Source organism: Salmo trutta, chromosome 6 (assembly GCF_901001165.1).
Source record: "Salmo trutta chromosome 6, fSalTru1.1, whole genome shotgun sequence".
Lineage (NCBI taxonomy): Eukaryota > Metazoa > Chordata > Actinopteri > Salmoniformes > Salmonidae > Salmo > Salmo trutta.
This window is the reverse complement of record NC_042962.1, coordinates 50,955,423-50,969,761: the sequence shown is the minus strand read 5'-3', so window position 1 is coordinate 50,969,761 and position 14,339 is coordinate 50,955,423. Positions and strand designations below refer to the sequence as shown.

The window sequence follows — 14,339 nt, the reverse complement described above, 5'->3', positions numbered from 1 at the left end:
ATTTTAATAGTTTGTTTCATATTGGCTGGCTTCCAACAATAGCTGCATTTGCAAAGCTAGCGAGCACCAATTCCGTTTCAGTGGTGTTTGCTATAATCTTTGCTACCCGGGTTAAATAAAGGTGAAATAAAATCAATAAATAAAAGTTCCCTTGCGACAATTTAGCTTTTGCAACGAGACCATTAAATATATTTAAGACAATGGTAGAAGAGTGTAGTTCTGTTCAGTTTGGACTTCAGTTTATCGCTGTCACGTCCTGGCCAGTATAAGGTTAATTGTTTTGTTGTTTGGTCAGGGCGTGGCAGAGGGTATTTGTTTTATGTGGTTCAGGGTGGTGTGTTTTGTTAAAAGGGTGGTTGATTTAGTAATTCCGGGTTTTGGTTTATGTTTAAGTATTTCTATGTGGAGTCTAGTGAGTGTATGTCTATGTTAGGTTAATTGGGGTTGGGACTCTCAGTTGAAGGCAGGTGTTGTCTATCTGCCTTTGATTGAGAGTCCCATATAGTAGGGTGTGTTTGTGTTTGGATTTTGTGGGTGATTGTTCTGTGTGTAAGCCTTATGCTTAGCCAGACTGTTTGTAGTTGTTTGTTCGTTCTTTTGTTTTTGTTATTGTTATTTTGTACGTTCATTTTTGAAAGTTATTAAATAAACGTCAAGATGAGCATACACGTACCTGCTGCGTTTTGGTCCACCTTCACCGACGACAACCGTGACAATCGCTAACCTTATCACAGGGACTTTGAAGCACTAACTTACATCATCTGCATGCTGATCTTGGAATAAATTGACGATAGCAAAGATTCCATCTTTGACGACGCCACATAAATGGAATAGGTACTAGCTAGCTTAATAATTAATATTTGCGGGCTAGCTCTGCATATTCAGCTAGTGTGTGTGCGTGATTGACTGGATTAACCTCACGTCAGTTACCTTCATTGAGTGCCTTTCAGAGAGTAGACACGACCCCTCTGTTACCTTGCCAACTAAAGAACTGGCAGTGGATCAAACCATTGTGAGGCAAAGGTGTGGGGGGTCGCAATCTTTCACAATTCCTGACATTTAATCCTAGTAAAAATGCCCTGTCTTAGGTCAGTTAGGATCACCACTTTATTTTAAGAATGTGAAATGTCAGAATAATAGTAGAGAGAATGATTTATTTCAGCTTTTATTTCTTTCATCACATTCCCAGTGGGTCAGAAGTTTACATCACTCAATTAGTATTTGGTAGCATTGCCATTAAATTGTTTAACTTGGGTCAAACATTTCAGGTAGCCTTCCACAAACTTCCCACAATAAGTTGGGTGAATTTTGGCCCATTCCTCCTGACAGAGCTGGTGTAACTGAGTCAGGTTTGTAGGCCTCCTTGCTCGCAAACGCTTTTTCAGTTCTGCCCACAAATTTTCTATGGTATTGAAGTCAGGGCTTTGTGATGGACACTGCAATACCTTGACTTTGTTGTCTTTAAGCCATTTTGCCACAACTGTGGAAGTATGCTTGGGGTCATTGTCCATTTGGAAGACACATTTGCGACCAAGCTTTAACTTCCTGACTGATGTCTTGAGATGTTGCTTGAATATATACACTTAATTTTCCACCCTCATGATGCCATCTATTTTGTGAAGTGCACCAGTCCCTCCTGCAGCAAAGCACCCCCACAACATGATGCTGCCACTCCCGTGCTTCACGTTTAGGATGGTGTTCTTCGACTTGCAAGCCTCCCCCTTTTTCCTCCAAATATAACAATGGTCATTATGGCCAAACAGTTCGATTTTTGTTTCATCAGACCAGAGGACATTTCTCCAAAAAGTACGATCTTTGTCCCCATGTGCAGTTGCAAACTGTAGCCTGGCATTTTTATGGAGGTTTTGGAGCAGTGACTTCTTCCTTGCTTAGCGGCCTTTCAGGTTATGTCGATACAGGACTCGTTTTACTGTGGATATAGATACTTTTGTACCTGTTTCCTCCAGCATCTTCACAAGGTCCTTTGCTGTTGTTCTGGGATTGATTTGCACTTTTCGCACCAAAGTACGTTCGTCTCTAGGAGACAACATGTCTCCTTCCTGAGCGGTATGACGGCTGTGTGGTCCCATGGTGTTTATACTTGCGTACTATTGTTCGTTCAGATGAACGTGGTACCTTCATGTGTTTGGAAATTTCTCCCAAGGATGAACCAGACTTGTGGAGGTCTACAATTTTTTTCTGAGGTCTTGGCTAAATTATTTAAATTTTCCCATGATGTCAAGCAAAGAGGCACTGAGTTTGAAGGTAGGCCTTCAAATACATCCACAGGTACACCTCCAATTGACTCCAATGATGTCAGTTAGCCTATCAGAAGCTTCTAAAGCCTAGACATAATTTTCGGGAATTTTCCAAGCTGTTTAAAGGCACAGTCAACTTAGTGTATGTAAACTTCTGACCCACTGGAATTGTGATACAGTGAATTATAAGTGAAATAATCTGTCTGTAAACAATTGTTGTAGATGTCCTAACCGACTTGCCAAAACTATAGTTTGTGAACAAGAAATTTATGGAGTGGTTGAAAAACGAGTTTTAATGACTCCAACCTAAGTGTTTGTAAACTTCCGGCTTCAACTGCATACTGGTCTTTAGTTTTAAACCATTTCGCAGCCATGTAGCCACCGCTCCACGGAGTCTGGTCTCTATTTAAATGGAGCATACTTCCAAAGTTGTGGCAAAATGGCTTAAGGACAACAAAGTCAAGGTAGAAGGCTACCCGAAACGTTTGACCCAAGTTAAACAATTTAAAGGCAATGCCACCGAATACTAATTGAGTGTATGTAAACTTCTGACCCGCTGGGAATGTGATGAAAGAAATAAAAGCTGAAATAAATCATTCTCTCTACTATTATTCTGACATTTCACATTCTTAAAATAAAGTGGTGATCCTAACTGACCTAAGACAGGGAATTTTTACTATGACTAAATGTCAGGAATTGTGAAAAACTAAGTTTAAAGGTATTGTGTATGTAAACTTCCGATTTCAACTGTATGTGCAGCGTGAGCTGAATACGCTATTAAATGGTTTAAAGACTTCTATAACAGAAAATGGTAAGACCCTTTGAAACTCTCTCTCTCGAAGAAGACTACACAGGAACATTCAGTCTGCAGCTCTTTATGCATTGTTAGCCTAGGAAACGCAACTGAAGACGAGAGACAAAGAACAATTTCCTCTCACCAATATAGATGACAAGGCCCGCTGAACACGGCGTAGTACAGCTCTGGAAGATACGTTCTAACAGACACTCCGAGACCAAGAAGCTACGACTACAAAGGACATGGTGACCTCTGTTACACAACCAGAGACTTTCTGTTGACTGGCTCCCCAGAAAATGGACCGGGTGATTTCAACAGAGAGAGACGACAAAGACATACAAGCCTAAATATGCACATTGCATTTCTAATCCGAATGAGCGGTTGTTAGGGTGCTAAATATCCATATTTACGATTAGCGTATAATTCAACTGTATGTACGATAGTTGAATTCCTTTGTCTCTCCTTCTCCCGCTCTTTCATTCCCCACCCCCTTTCATTGTGTAACCAGCCATCATATCAGGTTAGTCCACTAAGGACTTTTCATTGTGTAACCAGCCATCATATCAGGTTAGTCCACTAAGGACTTTTCATTGTGTAACCAGCCATCATATCGGGTTAGTCCACTAAGGACTTTTCATTGTGTAACCAGCCATCATATCGGGTTAGTCCACTAAGGACTTTTCATTGTGTAACCAGCCATCATATCGGGTTAGTCCACTAAGGACTTTTCATTGTGTAACCAGCCATCATATCGGGTTAGTCCACTAAGGACTTTTCATTGTGTAACCAGCCATCATATCGGGTTAGTCCACTAAGGACTTTTCATTGTGTAACCAGCCATCATATCGGGTTAGTCCACTAAGGACTTTTCATTGTGTAACCAGCCATCATATCGGGTTAGTCCACTAAGGACTTTTCATTGTGTAACCAGCCATCATATCGGGTTAGTCCACTAAGGACTTTTCATTGTGTAACCAGCCATCATATCGGGTTAGTCCACTAAGGACTTTTCATTGTGTAACCAGCCATCATATCGGGTTAGTCCACTAAGGACTTTTCATTGTGTAACCAGCCATCATATCGGGTTAGTCCACTAAGGACTTTTCATTGTGTCTCCAGCCATCATATCGGGTTAGTCCACTAATGACTTTTCATTGTGTAACCAGCCATCATATCGGGTTAGTCCACTAAGGTCTTTTCATTGTGTAACCAGCCATCATATCGGGTTAGTCCACTAAGGACTTTCATTGTGTAACCAGCCATCATATCGGGTTAGTCCACTAAGGACTTTTCATTGTGTAACCAGCCATCATATCGGGTTAGTCCACTAAGGACTTTTCATTGTGTAACCAGCCATCATATCGGGTTAGTCCACTAAGGACTTTTCATTGTGTAACCAGCCATCATATCGGGTTAGTCCACTAAGGACTTTTCATTGTGTAACCAGCCATCATATCGGGTTAGTCCACTAAGGACTTTTCATTGTGTAACCAGCCATCATATCGGGTTAGTCCACTAAGGACTTTTCATTGTGTAACCAGCCATCATATCGGGTTAGTACACTAAGGACTTTTCATTGTGTAACCAGCCATCATATCGGGTTAGTCCACTAAGGACTTTTCATTGTGTAACCAGCCATCATATCGGGTTAGTCCACTAAGGACTTTTCATTGTGTAACCAGCCATCATATCAGGTTAGTCCACTAAAGACTTTTCATTGTGTAACCAGCCATCATATCAGGTTAGTCCACTAATGACTTTTCATTGTGTAACCAGCCATCATATCGGGTTAGTCCACTAAGGTCTTTTCATTGTGTAACCAGCCATCATATCTGGTTAGTCCACTAAGGACTTTTCATTGTGTAACCAGCCATCATATCGGGTTAGTCCACTAATGACTTTTCATTGTGTAACCAGCCATCATATCAGGTTAGTCCACTAAGGTCTTTTCATTGTGTAACCAGCCATCATATCGGGTTAGTCCACTAAGGACTTTTCATTGTGTAACCAGCCATCATATCGGGTTAGTCCACTAAGGACTTTTCATTGTGTAACCAGCCATCATATCGGGTTAGTCCACTAAGGACTTTTCATTGTGTAACCAGCCATCATATCGGGTTAGTCCACTTAGGACTTTTCATTGTGTAACCAGCCATCATATCAGGTTAGTCCACTAAGGACTTTTCATTGTGTAACCAGCCATCATATCGGGTTAGTCCACTAAGGACTTTTCATTGTGTAACCAGCCATCATATCGGGTTAGTCCACTAAGGACTTTTCATTGTGTAACCAGCCATCATATCGGGTTAGTCCACTAAGGTCTTTTCATTGTGTAACCAGCCATCATATCAGGTTAGACCACTAAGGACTTTTCATTGTGTAACCAGCCATCATATCGGGTTAGTCCACTAAGGACTTTTCATTGTGTAACCAGCCATCATATCGGGTTAGTCCACTAAGGACTTTTCATTGTGTGACCAGCCATCATATCGGGTTAGTCCACTAAGGACTTTTCATTGTGTGACCAGCCATCATATCAGGTTAGTCCACTAAGGACTTTCCATTGTGTAACCAGCCATCATATCAGGTTAGTCCATTAAAGACTTTTCATTGTGTGACCAGCCATCATATCGGGTTAGTCCACAAAGGACTTTTCATTGTGTAACCAGCCATCATATTGGGTTAGTCCACTAAGGACTTTTCATTGTGTAACCAGCCATCATATCGGATTATTCCACTAAGGACTTTTCATTGTGTAACCAGCCATCATATCAGGTTAGTCCACTAATGACTTTTCATTGTGTAACCAGCCATCATATCGGGTTAGTCCACTAAGGACTTTTCATTGTGTAACCAGCCATCATATCAGGTTAGTCCACTAAGGACTTTTCATTGTGTAACCAGCCATCATATCGGGTTAGTCCACTAAGGACTTTTCATTGTGTAACCAGCCATCATATCGGGTTAGTCCACTAAGGACTTTTCATTGTGTAACCAGCCATCATATCGGGTTAGTCCACTAAGGACTTTTCATTGTGTAACCAGCCATCATATCGGGTTAGTCCACTAAGGACTTTTCATTGTGTAACCAGCCATCATATCGGGTTAGTCCACTAAGGACTTTTCATTGTGTAACCAGCCATCATATCGGGTTAGTCCACTAAGGACTTTTCATTGTGTAACCAGCCATCATATCGGGTTAGTCCACTAAGGACTTTTCATTGTGTAACCAGCCATCATATCGGGTTAGTCCACTAAGGACTTTTCATTGTGTAACCAGCCATCATATCGGGTTAGTCCACTAAGGACTTTTCATTGTGTAACCAGCCATCATATCAGGTTAGTCCACTAAAGACTTTTCATTGTGTAACCAGCCATCATATCAGGTTAGTCCACTAATGACTTTTCATTGTGTAACCAGCCATCATATCGGGTTAGTCCACTAAGGTCTTTTCATTGTGTAACCAGCCATCATATCTGGTTAGTCCACTAAGGACTTTTCATTGTGTAACCAGCCATCATATCGGGTTAGTCCACTAATGACTTTTCATTGTGTAACCAGCCATCATATCAGGTTAGTCCACTAAGGACTTTTCATTGTGTAACCAGCCATCATATGGGGTTAGTCCACTTAGGACTTTTCATTGTGTAACCAGCCATCATATCGGGTTAGTCCACTAAGGACTTTTCATTGTGTAACCAGCCATCATATCGGGTTAGTCCACTAAGGACTTTTCATTGCATCATGTTAATAATCAGTTTATAATCTATCCTGTGTGTGTGTTTATGTAATTCTGTGTGATTATTTAGTTAGTTTGTAAATAAATAATTAGGCCAATTTGTGTATCGCTGATTCATCATGGAGACTAGGGTTCATGTAGATTTATAGGATATTACGACGTTCAGAATGAGACTGAAATAGGAGCAAATGATTGATGGACGACGGCTAGTATATCGAGATATTCTGATATTCTTGAGTTAAGTTGGGAAACGGTAACTCGTTAAATAAACTTTTCCCGTGGTACCCCAGATTACTACTTAATTCATTGTTATATGATTCATTTAATTTAATTGTGTAATAATTGAACGTGGTATGTAATTACTCGATTAATAGCCATGACACAGCAGCTACACATCAGAACACTCAACCCTCAACCTTTGCCCACTGGCTGGGAGAGGAACCTAACTCTGCCCATCATCGTGAGATGCTGCCACCATTTCAGATTGGTGATATTGCACTTAACATACTCAGCTTCACATACTGTAAAAAACATGTATATTTACCCTTATTTTACCATGTAAGTTGACTGAGAACACTTTCTCATTCACAGCAACGACCTGGGGAATAGTTACAGGAAAGAAGAGGGGGGATGAATGAGACAATTGGCAGTACATCTTTACTCTTCCGAGCCTCCTCTCCATGTGCCTCTGCTCAATGCAACTCTTCTAGACGAACCTCCTCTACTTGGCTCAGGAGTTTCTTCATAGAGGGAAATATTATTAGATACAAATGTAATTGATCAGATACATCATGCAACATATCTACAATTTAACATTTCAGGTTTTAATAGTTATTACTGCTATCACACACACTGATGAATCAGTCTTACCTTACGATGACATTGCAAGTGCAGCTATTGTCCTCCCCCTTAAGAGTTGTGAGAATGTGTACCACATACTTGTGAAAATAGTACCAAAGCTATTAAAACAAACTGTAGAGAATATTTGTGTGTGTGTGTGTGTGTGTGTGTGTGTGTGTGTGTGTGTGTGTGTGTGTGTGTGTGTGTGTGTGTGTGTGTGTGTGTGCGCACGAGTGTGCTGTCTATCAGTGGGGAGCATTGAAACTGGCATTACTCTCTAAAGTTCACCTGACAAATTGACAGGCAGACAGACAGCATTAGCCTAGGCCACTACAAGACAGACAATTACAAGAGCTTGGGAATAGGAAGTTCTATCTGCAAAAATATTATTCTGAGATAATTGGCTTTAAAGTTTCCGAACCGTCATTGGTTTGAATGGTGTCAGCAATTTGTATATTTTGAACTTAAAATTAATTGTGGTATTAAAATAGTTAGAGAACATTGAACAGAACAAGGCTATGTCAATAGCTACATTTTCACCAAAATGCAGATAGAACCTTATCATCCCAAACCATACAAACCGGATTTCCCGCCAGTATGCAGGCATACACCCATGTGAGATGTCATGACCTAGGTTTACCTATGGAAATGAAACGTATTTCTCAACATTGTGTGACCCACAGGCGAGTGAGAGACAGAGAAAAAAAGAGGGCGAGCGACAGAGACAGAGAGAGAGAGGCTACTGCCGCATAAAATAGTAGACAGTGATATCTACACCATTTCCATGGTTTGGCTGCGTTTGGTGGATTCGACTAAACAATTTGAACTTTGAAAAAATATCAGTGCTTGGATGTGAATTTATCTACGCATCACTACCTTTTTGTGGATATAATTCACTCCTTTTCCTGGACTTACACACAGGTATGTTCAGATCTTTCTTGAAATTGATTGATGTCGGTGCCGGAAATATATACGATATTCGCTTAAAAAAACATGAATAACTAGGCTACTTGCCGTTTCCAAGACATTGTTAAATACATTGTATAACTGTTTGTTTTTTATTATAGTCCCAAACTCTCCAAACTGGTTCTACCAGCAAGGGTGCGCTGTGACACAGGCCTTTCCTCTTTGCAAAATACACCCGTTTGCGATGTGACATTGAGCAGGAAACACGCGTATGAGATGTTCCCCACACCATTGTGGAAATGTATTTTTCCAATTACAGTACAGCTTCTAAGCAGACATTTCTGATTATTCCACATTTAGCTCTATCATCAGAGTTTTACAGCAAGTAACTGCATGCTTTTCATGATCAGTAAACATCAATTGATCAAGTATTTTCATACATATGTGATAGTAACCTATTCATTTGGCATGAGCTACCTAGCTAGCTAAGCAAACAACGTGTCATTGAGCATATAATAGGTTCATGGAAAGAGTTTGACATCGGCAAGTCCACCTCCAGGTAAAGTTGTCAGTCAGAACTACTGTCATCACCACTACATCCAGAACAGCACTGCCAAGATCCTGATGAGAAACTGAAAGGTGTCATCATGTATTTGTTCGCAAACATCCTTTCTGAATTTAAAAGTAATCCAAGAAGTAATCATCTAGATTTTCAAAAGTATCTGTAATCTGATTACAATATTTTTGCTAATAACATACCTGATTACAGTTACCATCTAGGTGATATTTGTGTTGGGTGGGTCTTTCCAAATCGTCTTTCTTGATGGGAGGCTTATATTTGGTGTGGGGGGGATGTTTGCCAGGACAGGGAGCCAGGGAAGCTGGTGGATCATAGTGTGCCAGATCCTAAATAAAACGAATCTTAACTAATCCAATCTGTAAGTGGTTGGATTCATTTCACCTGTTAATGACATGGTTATGCAGTTTAGACAGTTTAGTCTCATTTATCAATCTTTCCTACCTTGGCAGTCATTCTAACTGCAGATTGTGGGTGATGCGCATGATGGCATTTAGCTGTGTGTCGACTGTGTGTGTGTGTGTGTGTGTGGTAAGCACAGAGACAGAAGAGGAAGCGAGACATCCCACTCCCTAATTTTTTTCTGGTTCGTATTCAGTCAACTAAGCAGACCAGACCCAGCTGCTAATGCATTGGTGCCGATGCGAGAGCCACCCCGTTAAGCAGACCAGAACGGACTTTAAAAAAATATTTATCCCTCATAGCAGTGGTTGATTTATTTTATTTGACAGTTTAACAAATACATACACATAGTACAAATCTAGACAGAGCTAATACAACAAAGTCAATAACTTATTTCCATTGTGTCCCTTGCTGTTGTTTCCATTCTGGTCCATGTGGATTTGATATGTTTTTCATGTCATACGTGCTCCCCTGCTGCAAAGCCACTATTGCCCTCTCTGGGACAAATAATGCTGAAAGTTGAAACTTGAACTTGAGGCCCATTGAGTGTCATTAGATACAGTATTTTGCATGTCATGAATGTCTTAATTTCACTCTAAGGATCAGAGGCTGCGTTTAAACAGGCAGCCCAATTCTGATCTTTTGCCCAATTATGTGCAAAAGAGCTGATCTGATTGGTCAAAAGACCAATTTATGAGAAAGAACAGAATTGGGCTGCCTGTGTAAACGCAGCCAGGGAGCAAGTGCGACTACATTATTAACTTTCACTTCTCTTCAAAGGTCACCTCAATCTTCACCTTCTATAAACTACCTTCCTAGATCTGGCTTATGACGGTGAAGACGCGTATGTTCCCTTTACTGATAGTTTCTGCTCTGGCAGTTATGGTCTACTTCATCTTCACATTGTCCAGGTACCGTGAAGCCTCTGCCGTACAATCAATAAATAAAAGTGTGATCAGTAATAAAAGTGCCAAAACATTGTCTGGGATACACATTTCTGCTGTAGAAATACAACATGTGTCCATGATTCCTCAGGTCACAGCCAGGCAACCACCAGCACCTCTATCCGCACCACATCTCTGACCAGTCCATCACGCCTGTCAACGACACCAAACACTTCATGGTGGGGGCCTACAAGGAACATCGTTTGGAGGGAAGCTTCGTACGCATCATCAGTATCTTCAGACGAGACTCTGTCCAGCCTCTGTACTGTGTGTTCTACTGTGGGAGTCACTGGGCTAATGGAATGAAGGCTGAAGTCCAGATGCACTCTGATCACTTTGGTACCTGCTATTTACTATTTGGTTTTAGCCCTGCACTGACACACTTGAATTAATAACTCAATCAATGAAATAAGGGGCTTGGTGTTTCGCTGATTAGTTTGTTGATTTAGTTTACACTAGACAGTAATTATATGTCCCTGTTCTATATTGGGATAAAGGTTTCCGCTTCGTGACGACCGACGTCCTTTGTCCGAATCTTCCCGACTGCAACCCGTCACACGTGACCCTCGCCACACAAGCTGACGCCAAGCTCGCTCAGAACCAAACCTTCCTCCGCATCCAGAACCTTGTGAAAAGGGAGGAAGAGGAGTTTCAGTTCAACTTCACTGTCTGTTGGTCCAATTTATTTGGTGATTATAACAACGTGCTTCAGGTCACCCAGACTCTGGAGATGTACAAGTGAGTATTGATTGAGTGATTGGTTCATTGATTGATGGATTGCTTGATTGATGGATTGCTTGATTGGTTAATTGATTGGTTGATTGGTTAATTGATTGATTGCTATGTTGCAGGTTGTTGGGAGTGCAGCATGTTGTGGTGTATAACACCAGCTGTGGACCAGACCTGGAGAGACTGCTACAGAGTTACACACAGGAGGGCTTTGTGGAGGTAGGAATGAATTGATTGGATGGATGGATAGATAGGATTCATTAACTGATTGATTGAATGCAGGTGGTGCCCTGGCCTATCGACCAACACATGAACCCGTCCCGTGGGTGGCAGCCCAGTGAACATGGAGGGGACATCCACTACTACGGCCAGTTGACCACTCTAAATGACTGTGTCTACAGACATATGTATCAGTCACGCTATGTACTGCTGAACGACATCGATGAGATTATAGCTCCATACCAGCATCAAACCCTGCCCCAGATGATGGATGTACTTCAGAGGCAAAACCCAAAGGTAGGGGGAGGACTCAGGGAAGTACGGTGTATGTGTGTAGATCATTACGTGTGTAGTATGCATATGTTAGGCTGTGTTTACACAGGCATCCCAATGCTGATTTTTTTCCTCAATTATTTGGCACATCTGAAAGAAATGTGATATTTTCCCCAATTTGTAAACAGCATTTTTCAGTGTGATTGTGCAAGTCTGATATGAGTCAAAATACAATAGTGTGGACAGTGAGAAAAATAGATCACATATGAAGGAAAATAATCTGAATTAATTCTCTCTCTCTTTCGCCTTCTCTCACTCCACCCTCCATCTCCCCAGGCCGAAGTGTTCCTCATAGAGAACCACATCTTCCCTAAGTCCCAGTTTGAGCCCAGTGGAAGGTTTGAACGACCCCGCTGGCGGGATGTTCCAGGGATCAACATCATGGAGCACATCTACAGAGAGGAGCCAGACTATCGCATCTACCACCCCTCCAAGATGATAGTACGGCCCAGGTTAGAATCTACCACCCCTCCAAGATGATAGTACAGCCCAGGTTAAAATGTACCACCCCTCCAAGATGATAGTACGGCCCAGGTTAGAATCTACAACCCCTCCAAGATGATAGTACAGCCCAGGTTAGAACCTAATACCCCTCCAAGATGATACTATGGCCCAGAGTAGTATACTAAGAAGCTAACTAGATATACTCAGGATTTTCAGTGGATATTGCTTGTCCTCCTGCCGCTAACTCTAGCAGACTTATAACTGCTCATGCATGTCGCACGTGGCTAGTCGAACTCCGAACTCTTCAGAGACAAAGCTGAAACATAAATCCATGGGCAAGTCAGTGCCACATTTAAATTCTTTCCAAAATCAACATGAAATTAAAGCTATCTTGCAAATTCTGCAGGTTATGGAGTGAAAAAGGTTATTAGAAGTGCCGTCTTTCTGTCACGTTCTGACCAGTAAAGGGGTTGTTTGTTATTGTAGTTTGGTCAGGACGTGGCAGGGGGGTATTTGTTTTATGTGGTTTGGGGTGTGTGTTTATGTAGAGGGGTGTTTGGTTAGTGTTTTTTGGGCTATGTTCTATGTTAGTATATTTCTATGATCTAGTCTAGTCTTTTTAGTTCTATGTTTAGTTTATTGATTTGGCCTTCAATTGGAGGCAGCTGTTCCTCGTTGCCTCTGATTGAAGGTCCTATATAGAGGGGTGTGTTTTGTTTGGATTTTGTGGGAAGTTGTGATTGCATAGCTGTGTTTAGCCTGTAATCCTGTTCGTTTGTACGGTTTGTTTTCATAGTTAAGTGTTCAAAAATAAATATATAATGAGCACTCAACCCGCTGCGCTTTGGTCCACTTACTGCGACGACCGTTACACTTTCTTTTATTACGTATCGTTCATGCCGTCTTTGGTGTGTTTATCAATGCACAAGCACCTTTTTTCCCCTACAACAAATAAAATAATTTTATAAAGTCATACAAAAGTCATACTGTGAGTGATGTTTCAAATGCATCCTGTCATTACTAAATGTGTAATGTGATAGCTATTTAATACTACCATTTTTTTTTTTTTTACACAAAAAAGCATTTGGTTAATACAATATTTAATCAGTGGTCCTCTTCAAATCAAAGGGATGATGGGAACCTGATCTCATTGGTCCTGAACACCCGGCTCAGACATTTCATTCAGGATAAGTAGAGTTAGCCCTGAGTTAGCCTGCCTCGGAGCAGGTTAGTTCCTAAGGATACTTTGCCATAGAAGTGTACCTGGATAAAAGGTGAGCCACATTTGTGAGTAATATCTCGAGTTGAGCTCAGAGTTTGTAGTATAGGGCTCTGGTTAGAATCTACCAACCCTACAAGATGAATGTACAAGCCAGGTTAGAATAGAATACAACCTCTGTCTAACAACCCCAGGGCAGTGGAGCAGACATCAGTCCACTCTAACAACCCTTCTGTGTGTCTGACCCCAGGGCAATGGAGCAGACATCAGTCCACTCTGTCTAACAACCCTTCTGTGTCTCTGACCCCAGGGCAATGGAGCAGACATCGGTCCACTCTGTCTAACAACCCTCCTGTGTCTCTGACCCCAGGGCAGTGGAGCAGACGTCGGTCCACTCTGTGCTGCGTAACTTCGGGCAGACAGTGAAGGTTCCTCCTAACGTGTGTCATATCATCCATGTCAGAGTTCCCCTACGAGGAGGACTGACCAAGGAGGAGCTGCATGAAGACAAGAGGATCTGGGACTACGAGAAACAACTGGTGCCTAATATAGATAAAGCATTGGAGAAGGCAGGACTACTGCGCATGTGAATGGATTTGCTTCATGCTGAACCAAACCTGCAGAGAAGTTTAGCCCCACACTTGAACGCTCTTAGTTGTTGCAGACATTGAATCGCTATGCTGTTTACTTTGTGCCTCTACGTCATATCGCTGATTCCAGGGGCAAAAATCTGATATCAACTTTGGAGGGGACAATTACATGAAATTTTCTCAAGAGCAATTCCTGAGGGGGACACCAAAAGTAGTGCTGTAACACATAGCCTACATTGTATATGGTAAATGTATATTGAGGAACCAAAGAAATAAGGTGTTTGCCATACTCCTAACTACCGGTACGCAAAACAACACAACTAATCACAACAGCAATACCAT

At 41.5% G+C, this 14,339-nt stretch overlaps 1 protein-coding gene across 2 annotated transcripts; it reads left to right on the top strand.

Moving 5' to 3' along the window:
* Positions 1-8,281: 8,281 nt before the first annotated feature.
* LOC115196166 (uncharacterized) lies at positions 8,282-14,128 on the top strand. 2 transcript variants are annotated; one of them, XM_029756788.1, is made up of 8 exons: positions 8,282-8,555; positions 10,339-10,430; positions 10,555-10,802; positions 10,961-11,201; positions 11,315-11,411; positions 11,475-11,708; positions 12,021-12,196; positions 13,778-14,128. In XM_029756788.1, exons 2-8 carry the CDS (start codon positions 10,348-10,350, stop codon positions 13,995-13,997), a joined length of 1,299 nt encoding a protein of 432 aa, XP_029612648.1. In that variant the 5' UTR covers positions 8,282-8,555; positions 10,339-10,347; the 3' UTR covers positions 13,998-14,128. The 2 variants fall into 2 exon arrangements, with proteins under 2 accessions (XP_029612648.1, XP_029612647.1); XM_029756787.1 differs by having other exon boundaries at positions 10,300-10,430.
* The last annotated feature ends 211 nt before the right edge of the window (positions 14,129-14,339 follow it).